Source organism: Trichosurus vulpecula, chromosome 6 (genome assembly GCF_011100635.1).
Source record: "Trichosurus vulpecula isolate mTriVul1 chromosome 6, mTriVul1.pri, whole genome shotgun sequence".
NCBI lineage: Eukaryota > Metazoa > Chordata > Mammalia > Diprotodontia > Phalangeridae > Trichosurus > Trichosurus vulpecula.
In genome coordinates this window covers 192,100,960-192,123,117 of record NC_050578.1, presented here as the reverse complement: position 1 = coordinate 192,123,117, position 22,158 = coordinate 192,100,960, and the positions used below count along the sequence as shown (strand labels likewise).

General features: G+C 41.0%; 1 protein-coding gene across 1 annotated transcript in view; it reads right to left on the bottom strand.

The window, feature by feature from the left end:
* Positions 1–181: 181 nt before the first annotated feature.
* The window catches only part of FAM184B (family with sequence similarity 184 member B), a 115,007-nt gene continuing 93,030 nt past the window's right edge, over positions 182–22,158 (bottom strand). The window contains exons 9-17 of the mRNA XM_036764755.1: positions 21,308–21,520; positions 20,056–20,209; positions 18,522–18,634; positions 10,331–10,515; positions 9,079–9,225; positions 7,594–7,711; positions 2,623–2,727; positions 1,010–1,212; positions 182–302 (exon numbers count right to left, since the gene is read on the bottom strand). Coding sequence (XP_036620650.1) covers positions 212–302; positions 1,010–1,212; positions 2,623–2,727; positions 7,594–7,711; positions 9,079–9,225; positions 10,331–10,515; positions 18,522–18,634; positions 20,056–20,209; positions 21,308–21,520 — 1,329 coding nt within the window. The 3' untranslated portion in view covers positions 182–211. The remainder of the gene's footprint in view (positions 303–1,009; positions 1,213–2,622; positions 2,728–7,593; positions 7,712–9,078; positions 9,226–10,330; positions 10,516–18,521; positions 18,635–20,055; positions 20,210–21,307; positions 21,521–22,158) is intronic.

Genomic DNA, 22,158 nt, shown 5'->3' with positions numbered 1-22,158 from the left:
GGAAGGAAAATAATCTTACCTTGATCTAAGGAGCTTCCTTAGTGAACTCATAGAATATTAATCCTAAAAATCTCTTAGGCTGTGTATGAGGTGTAATTACATACCCAAAGTATACCTTTTATTTTTCAATCCATTCCCTAAATTGGACGTTTTTGAAGAAAGAAATATTTTTCTCAAATGTTACCTTTTAGGTTACGTTTAAAAGGTCAGTCTAAAATGAAAAATATTTTGTAAACCATTCCTGATGCTGAGAACCTTGTTTTTGGACTTCTTTGGCTTGGGTTGTTTCATTGTCTTCAGTCCTAAGAACAGAAACATGATATTATTATGTTAGTAATTAGTAATTTAATATTCACAAATATTTTTGCTCTGGAACACAGATTTTAAAATCAGAAAATGTATGTGTACTCTGGGCAATATGGAGATGCTATCTGCTATATGGAGAGGCATGCAGACTATATATTTGTGTGCCAAAATGAACACTAGGTAGACATTCAAACCAGAAAATCCTTAATCAGTGCCCATGTCAAATGACACTCTAAGAAAATTTTAAAATATGATTCGCTTGTATAATTAGTCCCTGGGACAGTACTACTCCTCCCATCAGATAGGTCAATATTATATGTAAGTAAACATGGCATGGGGATAGAAAGCTGACCTAAGAAAGTCAGTTCTTCCTCTGACACATACTATGTGACCATGGTCATTTAACCTCCATGTACCCTAGGCAACTCTCTAAGACCGTAACTTACAGATGGCTTGTCAGTCTATGTTGGGAGAGGGAGTTTCCATGTTAAATGTCCACACCAATCAAGTCGCAGATCAAGACCACTTCTCCCTTTCCCACTCTGCCCCCCCAAAAAGGATGGACAAATACAGTTCAAGTATCTGTAGGTTGGTCCACCTTTTGAACTCTCTCTAAATCGACTGTTATTGTGTATTATTCAGTCTTTCCTATTTTTCCAAGTAGCTCCATGGAAAAATTTAACCAGATATTTTATCCGCTTACCTTGTGGCAGTTTTAGCATCTGGAGATTTGACTGGCTGATGACCAGACCTAACACAGCTGGAACTTGGGTCTAAGCTTGGTGATTTGGTTATTGGTGCAGCATTTCTCTTGGAACTCAAATCACCACTCAGTAAATTCTTTGCATAGGAGGCTAAGTTTGGCACACTGACAACCCGGCTGGGAACTTCCTCCATTTTCTTTTTCTGTTAATTTAAAGGAAGGGTTCATAAGGTATCTCACACTTGGAGGCTACTGTAGACATAAGCAGCAGAGAAAAGGTACCACTGTGGTATTTCAGAATGCCAAAGTCAAACTGCTCGACATGTCAATGTACTTCTTTATTTCAGGTCCCTAAAGGACGGGTTGCATATCTATTCCATTAATGTATTTTGAATTATTCAGAATCAATTAAGGTATTAAAGATGATAGAATTCCCCTGGCAAAGTAATTTGCTCTTGTTGAGAAGAAGTGTTTTCCTGGAAAAACCCATGAGTCCAACTACTATAGTATGTGAATGTAATGAAATGTTACTGTGCCATAAGAAAGGAAGAATGTAAAGGATACAAATAAATAAGGAAAGCCATATCAAGAGATGCAGAGTGGAAAAAGCAAAATCAAGATGGCAATATACATATTGATTATCAATACAAATCTTCAACTGCTCTGCAACTTAGGCTCTTTAGAGAAGTGCCTGGAACACTTGGTTAAGTGACTTGTCCATTCATAGCCAGTATGTGTCAGAGATTGAAACTTTTTGCTATATTTCGTTAATTTTTAAAAGCTAAAATACTTGCAGTTTTATGTATAATCACTTTAAAAGTTTTTGTATTTGAATATTGGTGGATGGTTACTGAATTTATTATATGGATTGATGACATCCCCTTGAGTGAATATGACAATGCATTCATGTCATCCGATCCTGTGTAGTGAAACCCCCTTTAGAGGACCTACCCATCACACAAGAGGATTTACTTCAGTTTTTTGACATTCTCCAAATAATGCACCACTTGAGCTGTCTACCTGTTAGCTTTCACTGTCCCTACATGACCTCCTCAATTCCTCCTGATAACACCTTGCTTTGATGATGGCTTTTATATCACTTTTCCTGAGAAGCTCTCCCTGGTAACGTTCATTCGGCACTCTACCTAACACCTGCCATGTGCCTCTTTATTTTCCTTTTCCCCTTTTGGTCCTTTAGAGATGATAATGTTCTATGAATCACAACCATTTAGCATCACCAGGAGAATAATGATGAAAAATACCACTTTTGTATCTAGGAGCAGTCTGAAGTGAAGCCCTGTACAATTTCCCAAGTGAGTCTCACCTACTTTCTGTTCAATTCTGGGCCCAACTTGACCATCTGCAGCATTAGTCCAAGACATGTAGACGGACAGACTGACCGGCCAAGGGCAGGTCATATACCACATGGTCTTGATCCACTTAACTTTTCCTATGTGGATCAGTTTAGGCTGATCTCTTTTGAATGGCTTCATGAACCACAATTGCTCTGGCCTCTTCCAGTTCTAAATTTTATGAGCCTAAAATGCTATTTTAGCTAGATACTATATTTAGGATAATTTTTAAATGTTTTAAAAAGAAAAGAACTCGTTCACCTTCATGGAGGGGGTCAAATAGCCTGGATGAGGATTGAAAGAAAAGGATCTATTCCGATGAGAGAGAGTGTTTGGTAATGCTGCACACTGAAATCTTCTCTCCTCCTGAAAAACAAACAAACATAAATGCCTTGATGCCTGCATCTTTATCTTAAATATAGAGAGGCTCATTTAAAAGAGAGTGATTACCTGGTAGCAAAGTAGCCCCTGTACATTTAGGGAAGGGTAGGTCAGGGGGAAGAAGAAGAATTCAGCAGAAACCAAGGACTGGGTTTAGTTTCTTATTCATTTGTTTGAGTCTTCACTAGTGAGGGAAGCTTATTTCTAGCTAAGAAAAAGTAGTTCAGTTTTGCTAAGTACTCTTAGCTCAGGACAAGGTATATAGATTCAAATTCTGTCCTTGGCATTTTACTACCTGTATGACCTTGGACAAGTCACTTGATTCCCCTGGTTCTCGGTTTCCTCTTCTGTAAAATGAATACACTAGATCAGATACTCTCAAGGTCCTACTCTAAATGTTATTATGATCCTCAAGTGCTGGAAGTCAATATTAAATCTACTTTCAGCTTCTTCAGGAGGAATGGGGGAAGAGAAAAAGACCTAAGCTAAATAAGAAAAAGAAGGAAATTGTGTAGGTGATTTGGAGGGGTTTGTATGAGTGAGAAACAGAAATTGAGAAATATCTGAAGAATAATCTCCAGGTCCAAGTCCAGAAACCCATCTAGATTCCACTTCCCATTTTGGGGAGAAGATGAAGAAGGAGCAGAATCAAAGAGAATTAAGCAGTAAGGATCTGAAGAGGAAGATTCAAGAAGGAAGACAAGAAGATAGTTGGCAAGACAAGGCAAAAGAGAAAAGTGGAACAAGTGGAGAAGAAAGTAAACTGACAGGCTAGACTGATGGGTGGTAAAACAAAGATGGTTGGTGCAAGGGGGGAAGAGGGGAAGGAGAGGCAACGAATAGCTGGGGAATTGGTGAGCCTTCGGAAAGGAAATTGGGCAGGGCAAGTTATTAGGTGATAATTAAGTGCCTAGGGTTTAGTCATACACATTCATAAGTGGTCTCCCCACAAGCTGAGAGTAGCAAATCAGTACGGAAAGCAGGGAAATTAAGTTCTTTGGTGACTTGTCTTAAGGATGCAGTGTTTATATTTCTACCACAAGTGAGTGACTTATCTTTGTTCCAAGTGTTGCCGGTTGCCCTCCTAAAGGACAAGATGAAGTGACTCCAGAAATACCGCTCCACGTTGCTAGGAATAATGAAGTGTTCCTGAAGGAAATGGATGCAAAGTTTCAACGGAGAAAAAAGGGATCTGAGCTGGAGAAGGGGAGACTTGACCTTTGATAGGATGTTGGAAAGTAGAAGTGTTATGTAGAGGAAGAAAAGAAGGAAAAAGACAGTTGTACACTTAGAACTAAAAACTAGATTTGAGATGGCTTCTGAAGAGGGAGCCATATGGTCTGTGGAAGAGGCGCCTGGCTGTAGTCCAGAGAAAGATGTTATACAATCGTAGAACCATAAGGAAGACCTGAGTTCAAATTCAGCCTTAGCCACTTATTGGTTGTGTGATCCTGGGCAAGTGACTTAACCCCTGTTTGCCTCAGTTTCCTCATCTGTAAAATGGGGATAACGGTAATATCTACCTATTAAGGTTGTTGTAAGGATCAAATGAGAGCATCGTAAAGTGCCTAGTACGGTGCCAGGCACATAGTAAGCACTAGGTAAATGTTATTGTCGATGACAATGATGATATGAATTATACGTAGTAAAGGTAAGAGAAAGAATCAGAGTAGTGGTGGCTGGTGATTACCTGTTTAGGGCGTTAGGGCAGATACTTGTCATCCTAATAACAACAATAAAGATCTACTGTCTTCCCAGGCATGTATTCAAGATGTAACAACAACCTCCCAAGGCTTAACAAAACAGATTATTACCACTTCTGGTGATTCACACGGACACAAATAATACCAGAAGGATCCTAAAAAATATTGTCAAATGGCACAAACTTTTGTGCAAGAAACTGAAGACCACAAGGGGAAGACTTTTTCTCATCTTTGCCCAGTGAAGGAAAATGATGAAGAAAAGAATGTTTTTGGACATAAACATCTGGGGTGCAGAAGATGGAACCTGAAAAGGAGATGTGGACTTCTGAACGCTGGCTTAAAACACAGGGTTGACAGATTATTGGCCTGGGATAGAATATGCTCAAAAGAAAGACTGGTAAGAATGTACTTGCTAGTTGTCTTGCAAAGATAATCAGAATGGTTTTTATCTAAAAAAGGAGGGGAGAGAGAGACATTTGCCCATGTCTGTCCCCCAAACTAGATACCATAGAGAGTAAGTGCCAGTGAAGGAAGAACAGCAGACATCCATAAATTCATAGGAGGTAAAATCCAAGAAAGTAGCCAGTAATAAAATCTCTGGCTTTCAAATGTCTCTACACAAATTCCCAAAGTTTAGAAAAGAGGAACTAAAATCCTAATGCTAATAGACAAATTAAACCTTATATATACTAATGAAATTTTACTTAGTGAGATGAAATCCATGACTAAACTACAGCTCTGAATGAATGTGGCTTACTCAAAAGAAATAGGTGGAAGGACAGGTGGGGTAGTATTGTATATGAAGAGGATATGTGGATATAAAGGAATCCAGGAACCAGAGTAGGGGAGCACGGTGGAGAGTATTGGGAGGGACAATGAAGAGTGAAACAAGTGGTTTGGTCATTGGAATATACTGCAAATGACTTGGACAATAAGAGGAAGAAATAGATGAGTTTGGGAACTAGATCGTGAGGCTGGCGCAGAGACATAACATAGTATTGATGAAGGACTATGATTATCCAGACGTCTACTAGAGCTCTCTGTCAAAAGCTACGCAGCTAATAATTTGACTTGTCTTAATGATAACAGCATCCTTTAAAAGAGTGGTGTCAAACTCAAGTAGAAAGAGATCCTTGTAGGCTGCATAATGACTTGGAAAATCACAAATTAACATTATCTATATTGTATTGTATTTTTATTTTGCTTAACATTTCCCAATTACATTTTAATCTACACTCGGAATCAGGAAGAGTTTGACACCTCTGTTTTAAAAGATGGAGGGAACCAACAAAGAGAAATTCTATTCTGGATCTGATTCTCACTAACAGGTAGAAATTACTTGTTGGGGGTAGAAATGACAGGTATCCTGAGAGGAAGTGATTTTTCCCTCCTAGAGTCTGTGATAGAGGGCAGAATATAGTCCACAGGTACCCTAGATTTTGGGTTAGCAGATTTCAAAGGACAGGTAGTATCCTATGGAAAGGTTCAAGAATAAAATCATGAAGACAAAAGAAAACCATTCCAGTGAGGAAGAAAAATGAGAGTTGTCTGAAGAGACTAATGTGGATGCAAAGGGAACTCTCCAACTGACATGTTTTAAAAAATTTGTTCAGCCAATGGAAGCAAGACAGGCAACAGACCAAATACAAATGTGGCTTGATCCTATAACAATAGAGTAAGAATAGATGTGACCTCAGCTTAGGGTGGATGGGAAGAGAAATGATCAAAGGGAATTCTTATTCGTATTCTGTTTGTTTTCTCTGCCAAATAGAAGGACCTTTGCACTACAAATGACATAGTAAAAGTGGCTAACAGGCAACCAAAGACAGTTAAAGAAATAATAGTCAGAGAACACCAAGCCTTCTGGATCAGAAAATTTTATCCTCAGGCATGCAAAGGACTGACAAGTGTGATTGCAGAGCCACTCTCTGCAGATGGTCATTAAAGTATAGATCAGCGCTAGCCATCATGTTATTTTTGAAAATGGGAGAGATACCCCAACACCGGATGACAAAAATCCCGATTTCCAGGAAAAGAGAATAGTGCTGCAAACTAATGGCCAGTGAGCTTGATTTTAACTTCTGAGATAATTCTCTCATTAAAGATAGATTAGAGATCATTAAAGATACTGTTAGTGAACATCTAGAAAGGGAAGTGATTACAAATATCCATCACAGCTTCATTAAGAAGGGATCTCCCCTCTCCAAACCTTTGCCCTGGTTGTCCCGCATGCCAAGAATGCTCCCCTTCCCCCACCTCCAACTCGTAGAAACCCTAGCTCCCCTTTAAGACAGCTCAAGCGCCACCTTCTACATGAAGGCCTTTCCTGACCCCCCCCCCCAACCACCGGCTTTATCGTCTTTCTTCCAAAAATTATCTTGTATCAACTTTAGATAGAGCTACCTATGTACATGTTGGCTCTTCTCACTAGACTGTAAGCTTCTTGAGGCATTTGTCTTTGTATACCCTGTGCCTTGAACAGTATCTGGCATACAGTGAGTGCTTGAAAAACATTTGTTGACTGATTTGCTGTACACCACTAAGCTTGGCCCTAAAGAAGAAATATGAAAAGGTACCTAAATGATGGGGTCTATAGGTATAGGCATAAACTCTTAAATTCGGTTTTGTTTGATGATTTGTTTTCCTCTCTTATTTTTTGTTACCAGGGATGGCTCTCGCTAGGGAAGGAGGTAGATCTATTTGAACATGAAAGCAATTTTTAAAAAGTTTTTAAAATTAATCACAGCGTTAAGTTCGGCCCTGAAGAAGACCTGGGGGAAAACAAAGGAACAAACAGATCCTAATACACATAGATAAAAGGCATGCCATAGCTATAGCTTAACCATAAAGTCTCTCATGCCATTCTTGCGGACATAATGCAGGGCTGTGGATGGATGATAAAATAGTAGATGGAAGCACAATGGATTAATGGCCAGACTCAAAGAGTTCTCTGGGCCTCGGTTTCCTGACCCAGAAAATGAAAGGGTTGGCTGAGGTAACCTCTTCTAGCTCCAATTCTATGATCCTATGACGCGCTAATAGGGAAGCTGTCATTTTCCTGGGAAAAGTCATTCCCGAACAGTATTTTTGGTCTCCATCCTGACTTACAGACTTCCTAAGCTTGGCACAGAACAACCCCAATCCTTACCGTTAACTGTTTGATGATTTCTTCTCGCTCACTTAATCTGTTTTGCAAAATGCTTATGAGGTGTAAATCTTCTGGTCTGGATTCCCACTTCCGTAGTTTCTCTTCTGCATCTTTAAGGCTATTTCAATCAGACAGACATATGTAATTAGTATATAATTAGTTGTCTAATTAGATAACTAGATACTAGATATTAGATCACATATCTAATTAGTTGAACTTGCATTAGACAAAAAAGAAGATGAAGAACAAATAGAAATAATTTTGTGGCTTTCTTTGCCCAGGCTTTTCTGAGCCAAAATAATGGCAGAACCTGGCAAAAATCAGCTAAGCTTGGGAGGAGCCTAAATACTCTGCTTGGTTCTCCTCTTCTGATGCCTGGGATTGAGTCTCTTCTTTAGATCAGCACCGCAGGATAAATATTGAGTACACTTCTGGCAGGGAATTATTACTTAAGAAGAGAAGATTCCCTATCTCTAGGGAGAGAGGGAAGGAGAGAGAAGGAGAGGGGGAGAGAGACAGAGACATAAAGAGAGAGACAAAGAAAGAGGTAGAGAAACAGAGAGAGGCAAAGAGAGCAGGAGGGAGACAAAGAGTGACACAGAGAGAGAGACAGTCAGACAGACAGACATAGGGCGGGGAGAGAGAAATGGCAGGGGGAGAAAGAAGAAGAAACAGACAGGAAGAAAGAAAAGGAGAGAGAAATAGAAACGGAGAGAATCAGAACATGAGAGCTACAGCCTCTGGGTCCCAGGTATCAAGGAGACCTCGGAGCTTGCGTAAGCAGCCTAGCACATGTTTTGTCCTTGGAATGCAGCTGGTGACATCTGCTGGCCACAGATCAGGGGTCAGCAGACCTGGGCTGGCTTTCCTTTTCAGTCCATGTCCCCCTCTTCAGAGCTAAAAGACACAAGTGCCCCCACTCCCACCTCAACCATGGGTAACCTAGCCAGGAAGGGCCCTTCACGTACATGGATGGAAAATTAAGAGGGTGATAATTTAGTGAACTTTCAAGGTACCCTTGAAAAAGCTTTCACTGAGTGGTTTCTAGAGGATTCATTTCATTGGGCATTCAAAGAACAGGACTTGAGTCAGAAAGTTTGGGTTGCAGACCCAGCTCAGGTACTAACTGGCTATATAATATTAGTGGATCAGTCATTTCAAATGTCTGGGTCTGTTTCCTCGCTGGTAAAATGTTGGCCTAAATGGTTTCCAAGGTCCATTTCAGCAGCAAAGGTCTAACTTCACCCATTAATAGGGGAGGAGATCTTTTATATTTCTTCCATAAGTTTGAGAGTTAGCCAGTGCTAGGGAGAGGAAACATAACAGACATAGCTCAAAGCTTTCCAGCCAATAAAAAACCAAATGAAATTATATCCACTTTACATTCCCCAGAATGGGAACATAATCTCATAAAAAGCCACATCCTTTGCCCCAGAACTCCCCAGCTCACAAATTAGGCAGGATGGCTTCATTTAAATCACTTACTCTGTTTCCAAGGAGACAATCTTCTTTTGCAGGTGAGCCTGCGTGCTGCTGAAATCAGACACCATGCTTTGGATTTCTTTCCTATGATCTTGTTTCAAGGTTTCCATTTCTTGCTTATGCTTGACTTGAAGGTCTTCTTCCAGCAACCTTGCAACATAATGCAAAAGCATCATTTCTTCCCAGGGCTTTTGGGCTCACAGGTTACTGAGGAGGCAGGGCTAGTATTCCTAAAGATTCCACTTTTATTCTAAATTTGTGATTTATTCCCAACTCAGCTGGTCAGTGGGGATTGGGAGGCTGTTGCAGAGGAGGTTTTTATGTAGAGCAGAATTGTGGGCAATTAGATCTGGGGCCCTGATAGTGGGGGAATCTTTAGTGGGATATAGAAGCCCTCATCCCACCCCACCCATTCTCCATCTCTCCCCACTCCACAACCCCTCCCATGCACAGCCAAGTAAACTCTGTTTAAAATAAACACAAAGGACAGACTGGAAGTGGAGAGAGGAACCAGGGAGACACTTACTGGCAAGAGCCTCCTCAAACTACTTGCTGCCTCTCTGAGTCACTGCCCATTAGTGTGATCCTAGGAAGGTGAGCCCCACTCCTCTAACTCCCCTCAAAATGTAAGGCCCAGAATGATCCCAATTCACTAGCTCTGGGGAGGATTATGCCTGGGATCCTACGGACCAAGGCTGGTCCTGGAGAAATCTCAAAAAAAGTGATTTAAGGCAGCTTTGCAGCTTTGCCTATTTATTTTCTTTATTACCAGCCAGCTCTACCACTCGAGAATTTCTTTTACCATAAACTTCGTCTTTCCAGAGTTGAGCCTTCAACACCACTAAGAGAGGCTAAGATCAGAGATGAGGAAGAACTGTCTAATGTTAAGAGGTACTTGTAATACTGGACCCAACCAAGCTGGACGATTTGCATCACTGCCTGAAGGGAGAGGTGACTCTTGGTTGGAATCTCCTTCCAGCGCCATGATTCTGTGACTTCCTTATTTTACTAGTTAAGTCACTATTCAGAACTCTTCCTATTTCAGGGCAACACACACAAATTGTAGGACGATACACAGTTCCTATATTCCCAACGCTGGAATCTTCAAGCCAGAACAGCAACAACAAAAAAAGGCCAACTAGTGGTTGTGTCCTAATAAATGTCTTTCTTGAGGAGGAGGGGGAGTGAGACACTGTAAACTCTACTGTCAATGCCGGCTGAAAGAAAGAATAAAAGGGAAGACCCGGAGACAGACCTGCGCTGCTGCCTTTCCCTCTCCTGAAGCTGGATGGCCCCTTGCTTTTGCATTTCAGCCTCCGTACTGAGCAGCTGCAAAGTCTCCTTCAGAAGGGAATTCTCACTCTTAAGACCAGCCATCTCCCTCTGACACTTTTCCACTGTCCCAGTAAGAGAATTGATCTGGCTCTGGCTGCTTCCTTCCTAAGAAGAAGGGCCAGTCTGAGTCACTTGGTAAAGCACAAAGGTGAAGGGAGATACTTAGGAGGGTGCAGAACTGGCTTAGTCAATGGAGTCCATCTAACACAATCGCTAATAACTAGTATTGATACGGCACGTCAAGGTCTGCAAAGTGCTGCACACAGATCATATCTGTCGATCCTCACAAGGACCCTGGGAAGTAAGTGCTATATCACCCCCATTTTACAGATAAGGAAACTGAGGCTGAGAGAAGTGAAGTGACTTGCCCTGAGTCACACAGCCAATAAGTGTCTGAGGTAGGATTTAAACTGCGGATAGATCTCTGAGCCTAGAAGCAGAAAGACCGAGTTCAAATGGGGCCTCAGACACTTACTAGCTGTGCGACCCTGGGCAAGGCACTTCACCTCTATTTGCCTCAGTTTCCTCAACTTTAAATTGGGGGTAGATAATAACAACCTCCCAGGATCCTTGAAAGGATCAAATGAGATAACTGTAAAATGCTTAGCACAGTGCCTGGCACATAACAAGCACCATGTAAATGTTACTTCTTGTCATTATTATAACAAATATTATTCTTCTTGACTCCAAATGCTGCCCCTAGTTCCAACACAGATTATGAGGGCAAAGACGACCAGTCCAGGCAACCCAAACGAGCTTCCTGCTTTCTGGAAACAGAACTTCTTTTACATTGTTTTCTCGTCTTGGGAACTAGATAAACCTAACTCTAAAATGGCTAATGCTCTGGATTTTTTACAGGATTAAACATTTCACACCAATAAAGAATATTAATTATAAGCTCCTTGAGGGCAGGGACTGTCTTTTTTTATTTGTATCCCCAGTGTTTAGCACAGTGCCTGGCACAAAGTAGGTGCTTAATAAATGTTTATTGCATTGTATTGTACAATATGCTTTGAAATGGATGGCAAAAAAAATGGCTATTGGTATAGCTTTCAAATATATCTATAGGTTTAATTATTCATTCAACATGTAGCTAAGATAACTAATTATCACTTAATTATCTTCCATTTTGAATTTATACATGCATACCATCATCCAACCTATTCCCAACAAAAACAAGTCTCCGAAGCCAATAACATCCATATCTTCATCACTTGTATTTGAAACTTCTTAGGGTGTCAGCTTCTGAGGGTACCAGCCTAATCCAGGCAGCCTTCATTACCTCTTGCCTGGATTATTTAATAACATTCTAACTAGTTTCCACCATTATAGTTTTTACCCTGCTCCAGTCTGATCAGTTTATCTAACCAAAGTCAGACTAATCTTTAAAAAAAGCACACTTTGGATCATATCACTGATGGCCCCTGTTGACTCCTACAATGTTTTTCAAACATTAAACAATGATAGGACCCTGGGCTTTAAACAAAGCTCCAGCAGAAAATCAAATCTTTTGAAATGATTTTTGAAAATTACCACCACTAGTACCACTTAAGAGAAATCTTATAGCTCAATCTTATTATGAATCTAACAACGTAACCAAAAATTATATGAAGGAAATGAATTTTTGCTATTGATAAATGTTTTATAATAGTGAAGAGCATTGGTGTAATCTCTCATCTCATAAGATCCTTTATAATTTCCATTTTTTCATTTAGTTACACAAGTTTTTTTCAGATCATCATATTTTAGCTTAAAAAGACCAAGTTTCATTTTTGGACTCGTATTTTGTTTGTAACTGCTTTTATGATTTTGCCAGGATCCTAGTTTTGTTCTGTTGTGGTTTTGGGGTGTTTTTTTTAAGGAACTGGTAAGAAAACACATGATCTGCATCAGGTTCACTGGAAGTTAACACAAATTGCTGCTACCCTTTGCTTTGTCTGCATTTTTCCTATATTTGGAATTCAGCCCCAGAACTAGCTTTGTGGATTTCTGTGGCATAATTAGAGCCTTACTTATTAGAGCACCTGGGATAGAATCTCCCCGATTTGATCAAATCATCCACAATCAGCATTATTGGTGTTCAGTTGTTCAGCCCTGTCCAACTCTTCGTGACCCCACGGACTATGGCACACCAGGTCCTTATATCTTTCACTGTCTCCCAAAGTCTGTCCAAGCTCAAGTTCATTGTCTTCCATAACACTATCTAGCTCATCCCTTGGCCCCTTTTCCTTTTGCCTTCAATGTTTCCTAACATCAGGGTCTCTTCCAATGACAATCAGCATTTGAAATGAACACTATTTATAATAAAGAAAACTGTAAATTATTTTTTAATATTTAACTCTAAATTACTGTTTATATAAATTAACTGTAAAATTTAACTGTAAATTATTATTTTATATATACCCTGCTAAGACAGGCTGGCAATTGATTGACTGTAAGGCATGCATTATTGGGCATGTCCGGTGACTGATTGATTTCTATTAGTCTCCAGTGGGCATCATCTGAATGCATACATTATGATCATATGACAGACAGCAAAGCAGATGGGTTTGCTCAGTATATTTGTCCATCGTTACAAACAAATTTGACCTTTGTGGAATCCCTTGGATCGCTATGATAGGACCTTGGGGTTCTGTGGAACACATTGTTACCTACTAAATAAAGTCTAAACTCCTTAACGCAGTATTCAAGGCCCTTCATGATCTAGCTCCAATCTTAAATTTTCTGGCATCATGTCCCACAGTTCCTCAGCACATACTCTAAACTGCAGATAAACTGGACTACTCCTAATTCTTGGAATTCGTCTCCTATTTTATCACCTAAGTGTTTTTGTCTACACCATCCCCTATGTTTGGGACAGGAATTCCCCCCACTGTTTTCTGTGGAAATCTAACCCATATCCCCTCAAATGCTATCTCCTCTATGTGATCTTTCCTAATGCCCCAAGAAGGAAGGAATCTCTTCCATTTATCAATTTTCGCAACACTTTGAACCTCTTGTGAACTTATGCCGTTCAGCCATTGGTATAACTGTGGCCAGAGACCACTTTGGTCTAGGAGTTAATCTCTCTCTCCCTCAGGCATTTTCAGTCATGTCTGACTCTTTGTGATGCTTTTTGGAGTGTTCTTGGTAAAGACACTGGACTGGATTACCATTTCCCTCTCTAGCTTATTTTATCGATGAGGAAACTAAAGCAAACAGGGTTAAGCGACTTTTCCAGGGTCACACAACAGGTAAGTGTCTGAGGCCAAATTTGAACACGTTTTCTGGACCCTAGGCCAGCACTCTAACTACTGTGCCACCTAGCTGCCCTTATCAAACTCTAACTTGCATTAGTTATGTTTATACATGTTTTATTTCTCCTACATGATTATAAGATTTATGAGGACAGGGACTGTGATGTAATCATCTTTGCATTCCCATAGACACACACAAGGCTTTGCACACAGCAGACACTTACTAAATGTTTGTTGAATCCTGGTTGCAGAAAACAGATGATGATACACACTGTTCTGCACTGGGTAGAGAGGCGGGGGTCAGCAGGTGTCGAATGCTGCAAATACTCTCAGACAGACATTCAGGATGTCAGTTTCTCTTGTCTTTTTCCCTTTGTTACAAGGGAGGGTTCAGTTGAAGGGTAGGGGGAACAATATATCAAGAAAAGACTATGATGTAAAAAGCAAAAAAAAATTTTAAGTGTGTTGAATTAATGAATGTTTTTCAGTGAATTTTACCCTGACAGCAATAAATACTGGTTTATCTTTCAATGTGGAGATAACACAACTATCCAAAAAACCTCTGAGCATGGGAAAAATTTAACATGCCCTGACTGTTACAATTAAATCTGCTCTTTCTTGATTATCTATGACCACATATGGTACTGCTCAGGTGGGTTTCAGGCTAAGGCAGCAGAGTCTGGTCTGGGGACATTCAGATGTTCACTAAGAATCAGTATAATAATAATAATTATATACATATATATGTATATATATAATAAAGTATGAGTGCCTGAACAAGAGGGTCTTGGCCTATTTCTAATTGTTAAACAAGATAGAAAAGAAAGTGTTCTGATAACTACAAAAGTACTATAGAAATGTGATTATTGTTTACTACCCCAAAGCCAAACAGAAATGCTTTAGAAATTCTCTTGTTAACCCCATGCTACCAGAGCCACTCTCCTGAGCCTGCTCTCTCAAAGGTCACCAGTGACCTTCACAGCCAATGATCAGGGCCCATACTACAGGACCTCTCCTTAGTACTGAGTACTCTTAGTCGCTGGATCCTCCTTAGGACTCTCTTCATTATGATTCTATGTCACAAAATTTTCCTAACTAGTCTCTGCCCTTCTCTGGTTCTTTTTTCCTTCTCCTGATCCCTAAGAGTCGGTGTTCCTTAGAGTTTTGGCTTTGTTGTTCCCTTCTCTCTCTATTTATGCTCTCTCCCAGGGGATCTCTTTAATTCCAATAGCTTGGACTGTATGCTGCTGACTTTAAACTTGGTATTGCCACTTCTGACCCACTGCCCATTTATCTATACATTATTTCAATTTGATGCTTACTTCAAATTCACCAAAAATTCAATGAATTTGAAATCCTCCTACCTTCCTCCTCAGTCTCCTGCATTTTCATCAGTGTCATCTTGTCTCAGGATAAAAACCTTGGAGGTCTGGGAGACATCTTTGACTCTTCCATTTTTTCCCCCAATGTTCAGTTTTTCACTAAGAGCTGTCATGTCTTCCTTGGACACACCTCATAGTCATTCCTTAGTCTCTATCCATATTACAAATACCCTCGCCCTTTGTCACCTCACACCTGCATTTCTGTAACGTTCTCCTAACTAATTCTCTACATCTTTGGTTCCTCTTCCCTCATTCCATCTTATATACCCCTGGGAGGCAATATGCTGAATGAGAAGTTCAAAGGAATCATAGAATATCCGAGTTGAGAGGAACCACAGGAGCCATCTGGCCCAACCTGTATCTGACCAAGAATCTTTTTTACAACGCTCCCAATAAGTGGTCATCTCACCTTCTCTGGAAGACCTTAAATGAGAGAGAATTCACAACCTGCTGGGATAGCTTATTCCACTTTTGAATAACAATTCCTTTTGAGAAGTTCTTCCTCACATTAAGCCTAAATCTGCCTCAGCCACAGCAGTTTCTAGTTTGGTTATTTAGGGACAAGCAGAAAATCTAGTCCTACTCCCTCATGATAGCCTATCAGATGGCTGAAAACAGTTATCACAGCCATCCTGATTTTTCTGTTCTCCAGGACAAATATCCCCAGATCCTTCACGTGCTCACCATCTGGCATCATCTTCAGTCCTCTCATAATCCAGGTTGTGTTTCTCTGGTTACTCTCCAACTCATCAACATCCTTCCTAAAATATGGTGGAAAGAACTGAGCACAAGTGCACAATACTCACGATGGGGTCTGACCAGGGTGGGCGCTGCAGGACGAAGATCTATCACCCTCCTTGTCCTGTGCATTATGCTTTTCTTACAGCAGCCCAAAATTATACTGCCTTTTGGGGCTGTGCCATTGATTCCTATTGATACAATTCACTAATACTCCCATCTCTCAGAGACTGCTCTCTGGTCACATTTCCTCATCTTTTGCTTAAGTTTTTGGAAACCCAAATACAGGACTTGATAGTACTTTCTATTAAGATTGATCTTAATAGACCCAACTATGCCAACCATCCCCAAAGTATTGATAGAAGAAACTGGGTGAAACCAAATAATTGGTGGGGTGGGGTGGGGTGGGAAGGAATAGATTCGGCAGGTTTCTCTGAGTGTTTGATTCTTTCTATCAATGACAGTGGGGGTACAACACTTTAACCATAACATTTCAGTATTTGATATGAGAAAACAGAAAATCAACTTAAAAAGATGACATCAGGAAAAATAGTTCTATCAGACTAAGGATGTATAGAAGATATCTGTGCTGGGGGTGGGGTGGGGTGAAACAATTTTGAAAGCAACAAGGGATAAATTTTTAAACTATTTCAGAGAAGAGAGGATACCAAGACAATGGGAAGTGGAGGGGGAAACTCACACATGATTTTATTGCCAAAACAATAAAAATAAAAAGGCAACTGAGATCTCCACAATTACCCATCCACATGACTACTTGATAATTTCTATAAAAATCTTTATGTTAATCGTCTCTGCTCTTGGAGGGTATGCTTGATGAAATTACGGGAAAGGAACAGACATGCTTTCATAGATGATTTTCTATAGCAGACAGTCACAACTAACAAAAAGTCAATGCAAAATCACTGTTTACTGTTTGTTGACTACAAAACAGCACTTCAGTCAAGAGGGCAAAATGCAGCTGTAGAGGCTCTCTTCCTAAAGACGCTTCTCTGGCATACGTTAGGATCAAACACGATTCCTTGACAGGTGCAGCCACAGAGAGTAAACTGAGGCTCAGAAAGGTTTAGTGACTTACACAATGTCACGCAACTAGTAAAATAGCAGAATTTGAACTCGGGTCTCTCTTGATTCCAAATCTAGTGCTCTTTCCATTATATCATTCAGTTAATTGAATAGTATATATCATAGTACTATAGTTCAGAGGAGATACTGATGATAAGCCCTGGAAGTTGAAGATATATGTTTATGTATATATGTATATACATATATGTATGTATGTCTATGTATATGTGTGTTTGTATGTATATATGTATTGTGTGCAAATTAATTAATTAATTAAGCATATACTATGTGCCAAGAGCTGTGCAAGGTACTGGAGCTACAAAGACAAGGAAGAAATAGTGCCCACTCTCAAGGAGTTTAGGGAGTAGAGGAGGCTCTCTCCACTTGAAAGAACAACACACACATAGATAAGTGAATACAAAATTTAAAAATGAGTAATTTGTTTGGCAGGGGTGGGGGAGGGGGTCAGAAGGGGGCAACTACTAGGAGAAGAGATCAGGCTGCGGTAGGAGTCAGCACTTTACTGAGCCATGAAGGGAAACAGAGTTTTCAAGGAGCAGAGGTGAGGAGGAAGTATAATCCAGCATGGCGGACAGTGCCAAGACTTAGAGGTGGATGTTGGAATGTCATGTATGGGGAACATCAGAGAGGCTGGGTTAAATGGAACATACTATGCATGAAGGAGAGTAACCATGATCAGCCCAAACTGATTATATGGAACCAGGGAGTAAAGGACATTAATTGACACAGAGGTTTATATTTTAACCTTTTATGGTATTTCATGAAGGGGTAACAGTGTGCGTTGCTAAGGTTCATCAGGTGGCGGTATGTAGTGGGGAGTAGGGGAAGACCAGACTAGAGCCAGGAAAACTTCTTAGGAGACAACTCAATAGTTCAGGTCTAAGGTGTCAGGTGTAAGGTCTAAGGTGATCAAGACTAAGGTGGAAGTGAAAATGATGAGGTGGGTGTGAACCCCATTACGAAGAAAGACTCCCCAGCTCTGCATGCATGACCACGTGTGGAGGCAGGTTTGAAGGAAGATGTCAAGGATGACTCTTTTTGAGCCCAGATGACAGAAACAGGAGGTTTGGGGGAGGGGGTGGGGGGAAGGAAGGGGAGAAGGGGAGAAGTTCAAGAGGAAAACCCCAGAGCTGCCCCATGAGGTACGATAGTTTCTGGGGCTAGCCCTAGAAGCTGTAGGAGTCCAGGTCTTCTAAGGGACCTTCATAAAGGGTGCCACTCTATTAACAAACTCAAATTTCATAATGCAAACACTACTAAGATTCCTTTTTAAAATATACTTTTAACCTTATTCAACATTTATAATGTGCTTTTCATTTTGAAAACACCCTCATCCATGCTTCAGACACCTGTTAGAAGAAAGGAAGACTTTCAAATGCAGAAGTGGTACCACAAATGGATGGACATAAAACCATCAACTAAAGGGCTGACCCTACTGGCACATTCTTGACCCTGACTCCTGAGCCATGCAGGAAGATACACACACACACACACACACACACACACACACACACACACACACACACACACACCCCACATCCATGAGGGAGGTGGGACAGCAGGGGAATTACTCTAAAATTTCTGAAGGGAAAGGTGTCATTTTGGCTCTAAAACACAACACTGCACCATAAGTAGAACAATGGAAACTTGCCTGCTGTTTCTTCAGTCCCCTCAGATTCTTCAGCTCAGTCTCCAGTTCCTCGATTTCCTTCTGTTGGCTGATAAAGGATGCATGCTGCTCTGATAACTCCAGCCGAAGAGAATCTAGAGACAGTAAGGTAAGTAGGAAATTAGACATGCACCGAGGAGGGGAACAGTCCCGTAGGGCAAAGGCAGGGCACCCATGGCTGAGGTTTGGGTTTTATACCCCGATACTCCCCCACAGGACTCAGAAACGTTTTTTTTTTTTTAGGCCTGAGCCCCACCCCTTTTCCCAGCCTTGTCTTGAGGGTCCAAGGACTGCATAGAAATGGTTAGTTAACTGCACCAGGGCCTGAGTCCGATACATCAGAGAGATGAGCCCTGCCAGCACCTAGGCTAAGCTCTCCCTGGGGACCCCCTTCCAAACTGAGAGAAATAAAAGGAAAAGCTACTTTTTATTATGAGTAAGATGCAAAAAGATAAACAGTCTAATTTTTATTCCATTTATTAAACAGCTAACAGAAAACATGAAAGAGCTCTTTCACACAAACATAGTTTGGATTGGACCAGAAAGACCATGGCCAGTTCATTAACTAACCAAGAATATGACGAAGGAAGATGTTAGAAAGATGTTATATGTATATTGAAAGATATTATAAAATGAATTTAATAAATTGGATAAAACCATTTATCTTCGCCCCAAGATATGGAATATAACCTATATTTCATACTTGTTTCCCAAGTTTTGATAAGGCTTTCTTTCTCATATACACATACATACACACACACAAGGACGTGTGTGTGTGTGTGTGTGTGTGTGTGTGGAGAAAGCATCAAGAGGTAAAGGCCCATATCTGTACGGCTGCACTGGAACTGAGACAAATAGATGCACAATTTTTTAAATGCTCTAGGGCTTCTTAAATTTCTCCACTCGTGTCCCCTTCAGCGCTTCTTAAACTGCGGATTGAGACCCCATATGGGTTAGTTAGAAGTTCTAGCTTCTTGGATGGGTTCTATGTATTGTGTTTGTCTGTATCTGTGTATGTATATATACATACACGCATATACACATGTACATAAGCATATAATGTATATGTATGTACTGATATATGTGTGTATGCATGCATGTATGCACACATATACACCTCACTTTTCTACTTCTGCTATAGGGCAGTCAATTAGGACATCCAGCCCAACAATCTTTATTAAGTGGTTACATGCAAAGTGCCATACTAGGCACTGGGGATACCATGATAAAATGAAAAACAATTCTTACCATCTAGGACTTAACTTCGCATTGCATCGTATCTTTCTACATCTTTCTTTCTACATCTCCCCGACCTCCCACTACCACCCTAAACCAAATGCCAGGCCTGAGGATCACAGAGAGTTAAATTACACAATCATCGCTCATGAAAACCTCAAGCAGCTGGACAGAGCTTATTCAGCTGATCTCTGTCCCACCACCTTGGTTTCTTGGCACGAGTACATGAAGCCCTGGGCAAACAGAGCCAGGCTAATCTGCATGGCTGGTTATTGTATACCTAGCAAGAGGGCCTGCTGCTTCTGTATCCTCTCACGCTCCCCTTGAAGGTCTTTGCTTGCCTTTTCTTCCAAGGCCTGGAGTTCCAGTTGGTGAGACTGATGCTGAATCTGGAAGGTATGATTGTATTCCTTCTTCAGGCGTTCCTCTACCTCCTGCAGGCAAAGCAAAACAAGAGAGAGAAATTACTGACTGATGAAAAATTTTTTGGCAGCCGCCCAGGATGGCAAAAGGGTTGGGCTGGGTTTGGTTTCTCCCGCAGGTGTAAAGTTTCTTAGGGAGAGACATTAGCAGCTGCTTTAACTCCAGACTAGACAATTTCTTCTAACAGGGCATTTAAAGAACTGTGTGTCTATTTGTCTCAGTTAGTCACAATGCAGTCTTGCAGATATGGGCCTCTGTTTTCTCTTTTCTCTTAGTACTTTTTCCTCATTGTACCTCGTTCATTCTCCTTCCAGTCACTAGGACAGCAGAGAAAAACCCACTATTTATTAAAATCAAAGAAACCTTCCTTCTGATTGCTCCAATTCGAAACGTCTCATCCCCACTTCATCCGATGCACAGATAGAAGCGGTGAGGAACGCAGCCTTTCAGAGCAATCCCTGGTACTTCCCACCCAAAGATGGGGCTATTGGTGGCTCGTCACAAGGCATGCACCTGAAATGCTTTTTCCATGGTTCTAGTTTGGGCTTGGCCACTATCCAGCTGTGACTTGACTTCCCATCCTGGGCTCTTTCTGTTATACCACACTGCCCCTTTCCCTCTCCTCTACTACCCAAACTAGTCAAACACAGAGGGGAGCAGTCGAGGGGCACTACCCTGACCCTTCCTTCCCACCCTCTGTCCCTCATACCACAAGCAGCCCCGGTCCCAGGTGACCTCTAGCTTCTGAAGCTAAAATGGGCTTTTTTTGTACCTAGAAAGGATAAACCTAATACATATAAAGGGATGTTGACACAGGAAGGGGTAAAAACTTAGGGAAACTGATCAGCTCCAAGTTATGAGGCAAACTGTAAATATAAATAGATTTTTTTATATTAAATCAACAGATGACAGAACCACACCTCATTATTCATTAAGGAGAACTGGGATGTTAAAGGTATGCCCTGTAACCTCTGAAATTAACCTCAAGGAGGAGAGCCCCAACATATCCTTGGGTGCCCTGGCCCCACAGCAAGGCCCCCAGGCTAACAGGCTCATGAGTCTGACCTAGAGCTGGGGTCCTTGTGTTCTTACTGCCATGGAAACATTACCTTCAGTTCTTGGTTTTTGGCATCTTCCATGATCTTTAGGGCTTCTTGATGGGAGGCCTCCAGCTGGGCTTTAGCAGTCTGGCTCTGTTTGATATGATCTTGAAGTTCCCGGAAAAGCTTCTCCCGTTCTTTGTCGGACAATTGCTTCAGTTCCTGAAGGTCCTCTCTGTAGTTGTGGGCAGATTGCTCTAGAGCCTGCTTCATCTGGGAAATCTTTAAAGAACATGGTCATTCACTCAGCACCCCAGAACTCTTACCCAGTGGTGGGGTGTTGGTTTGGGGTTTTGTTTTTCCATAATGGTGATGGATTTTTTTTCTTGGTTGCTTTTTCTTTCTCCTAACAAAACTCCCTCCAGGGTTATGGTTCACTGTGAACCCCCTGTCTGGGAAAGTACTATCATCATCAAATGCTAAGAAAGCAAAAATAAGTAGTCTTGGGAATAGATGGGCTAATTTTCCAGTCCCACGAGGACTCTCATGGACTGGGAGAAGTGGGCCATGGAGTAAGTGAAGGTCTCCAGGAAGGGCAGTTTTATTGAGTATAGTTAAGAAAAGGAATATGAAAGATGAGAAGAAAGGGTAAACAATCCGAGACTAGATACAGGGAGTGCTAAGAAGAGATCTGATATGAGATACAGCTTGACACTGTATACAGAACACTTGGAGTCACTGGGTTCAAATTCTGCTTCAGTCACTGACCTTACTCAGACTCAGTGTCTTCATCCTTAAAGGGAGGAAAACCATAGCTCCTGCCTTGAAGGTTTGTTACAAGGGTCAAATGAGATGCTTATTTAAAGCATGTTGCAAAACTTTAAAACACCAAAATGTTAGCTATTATTATCTCCGGTGAA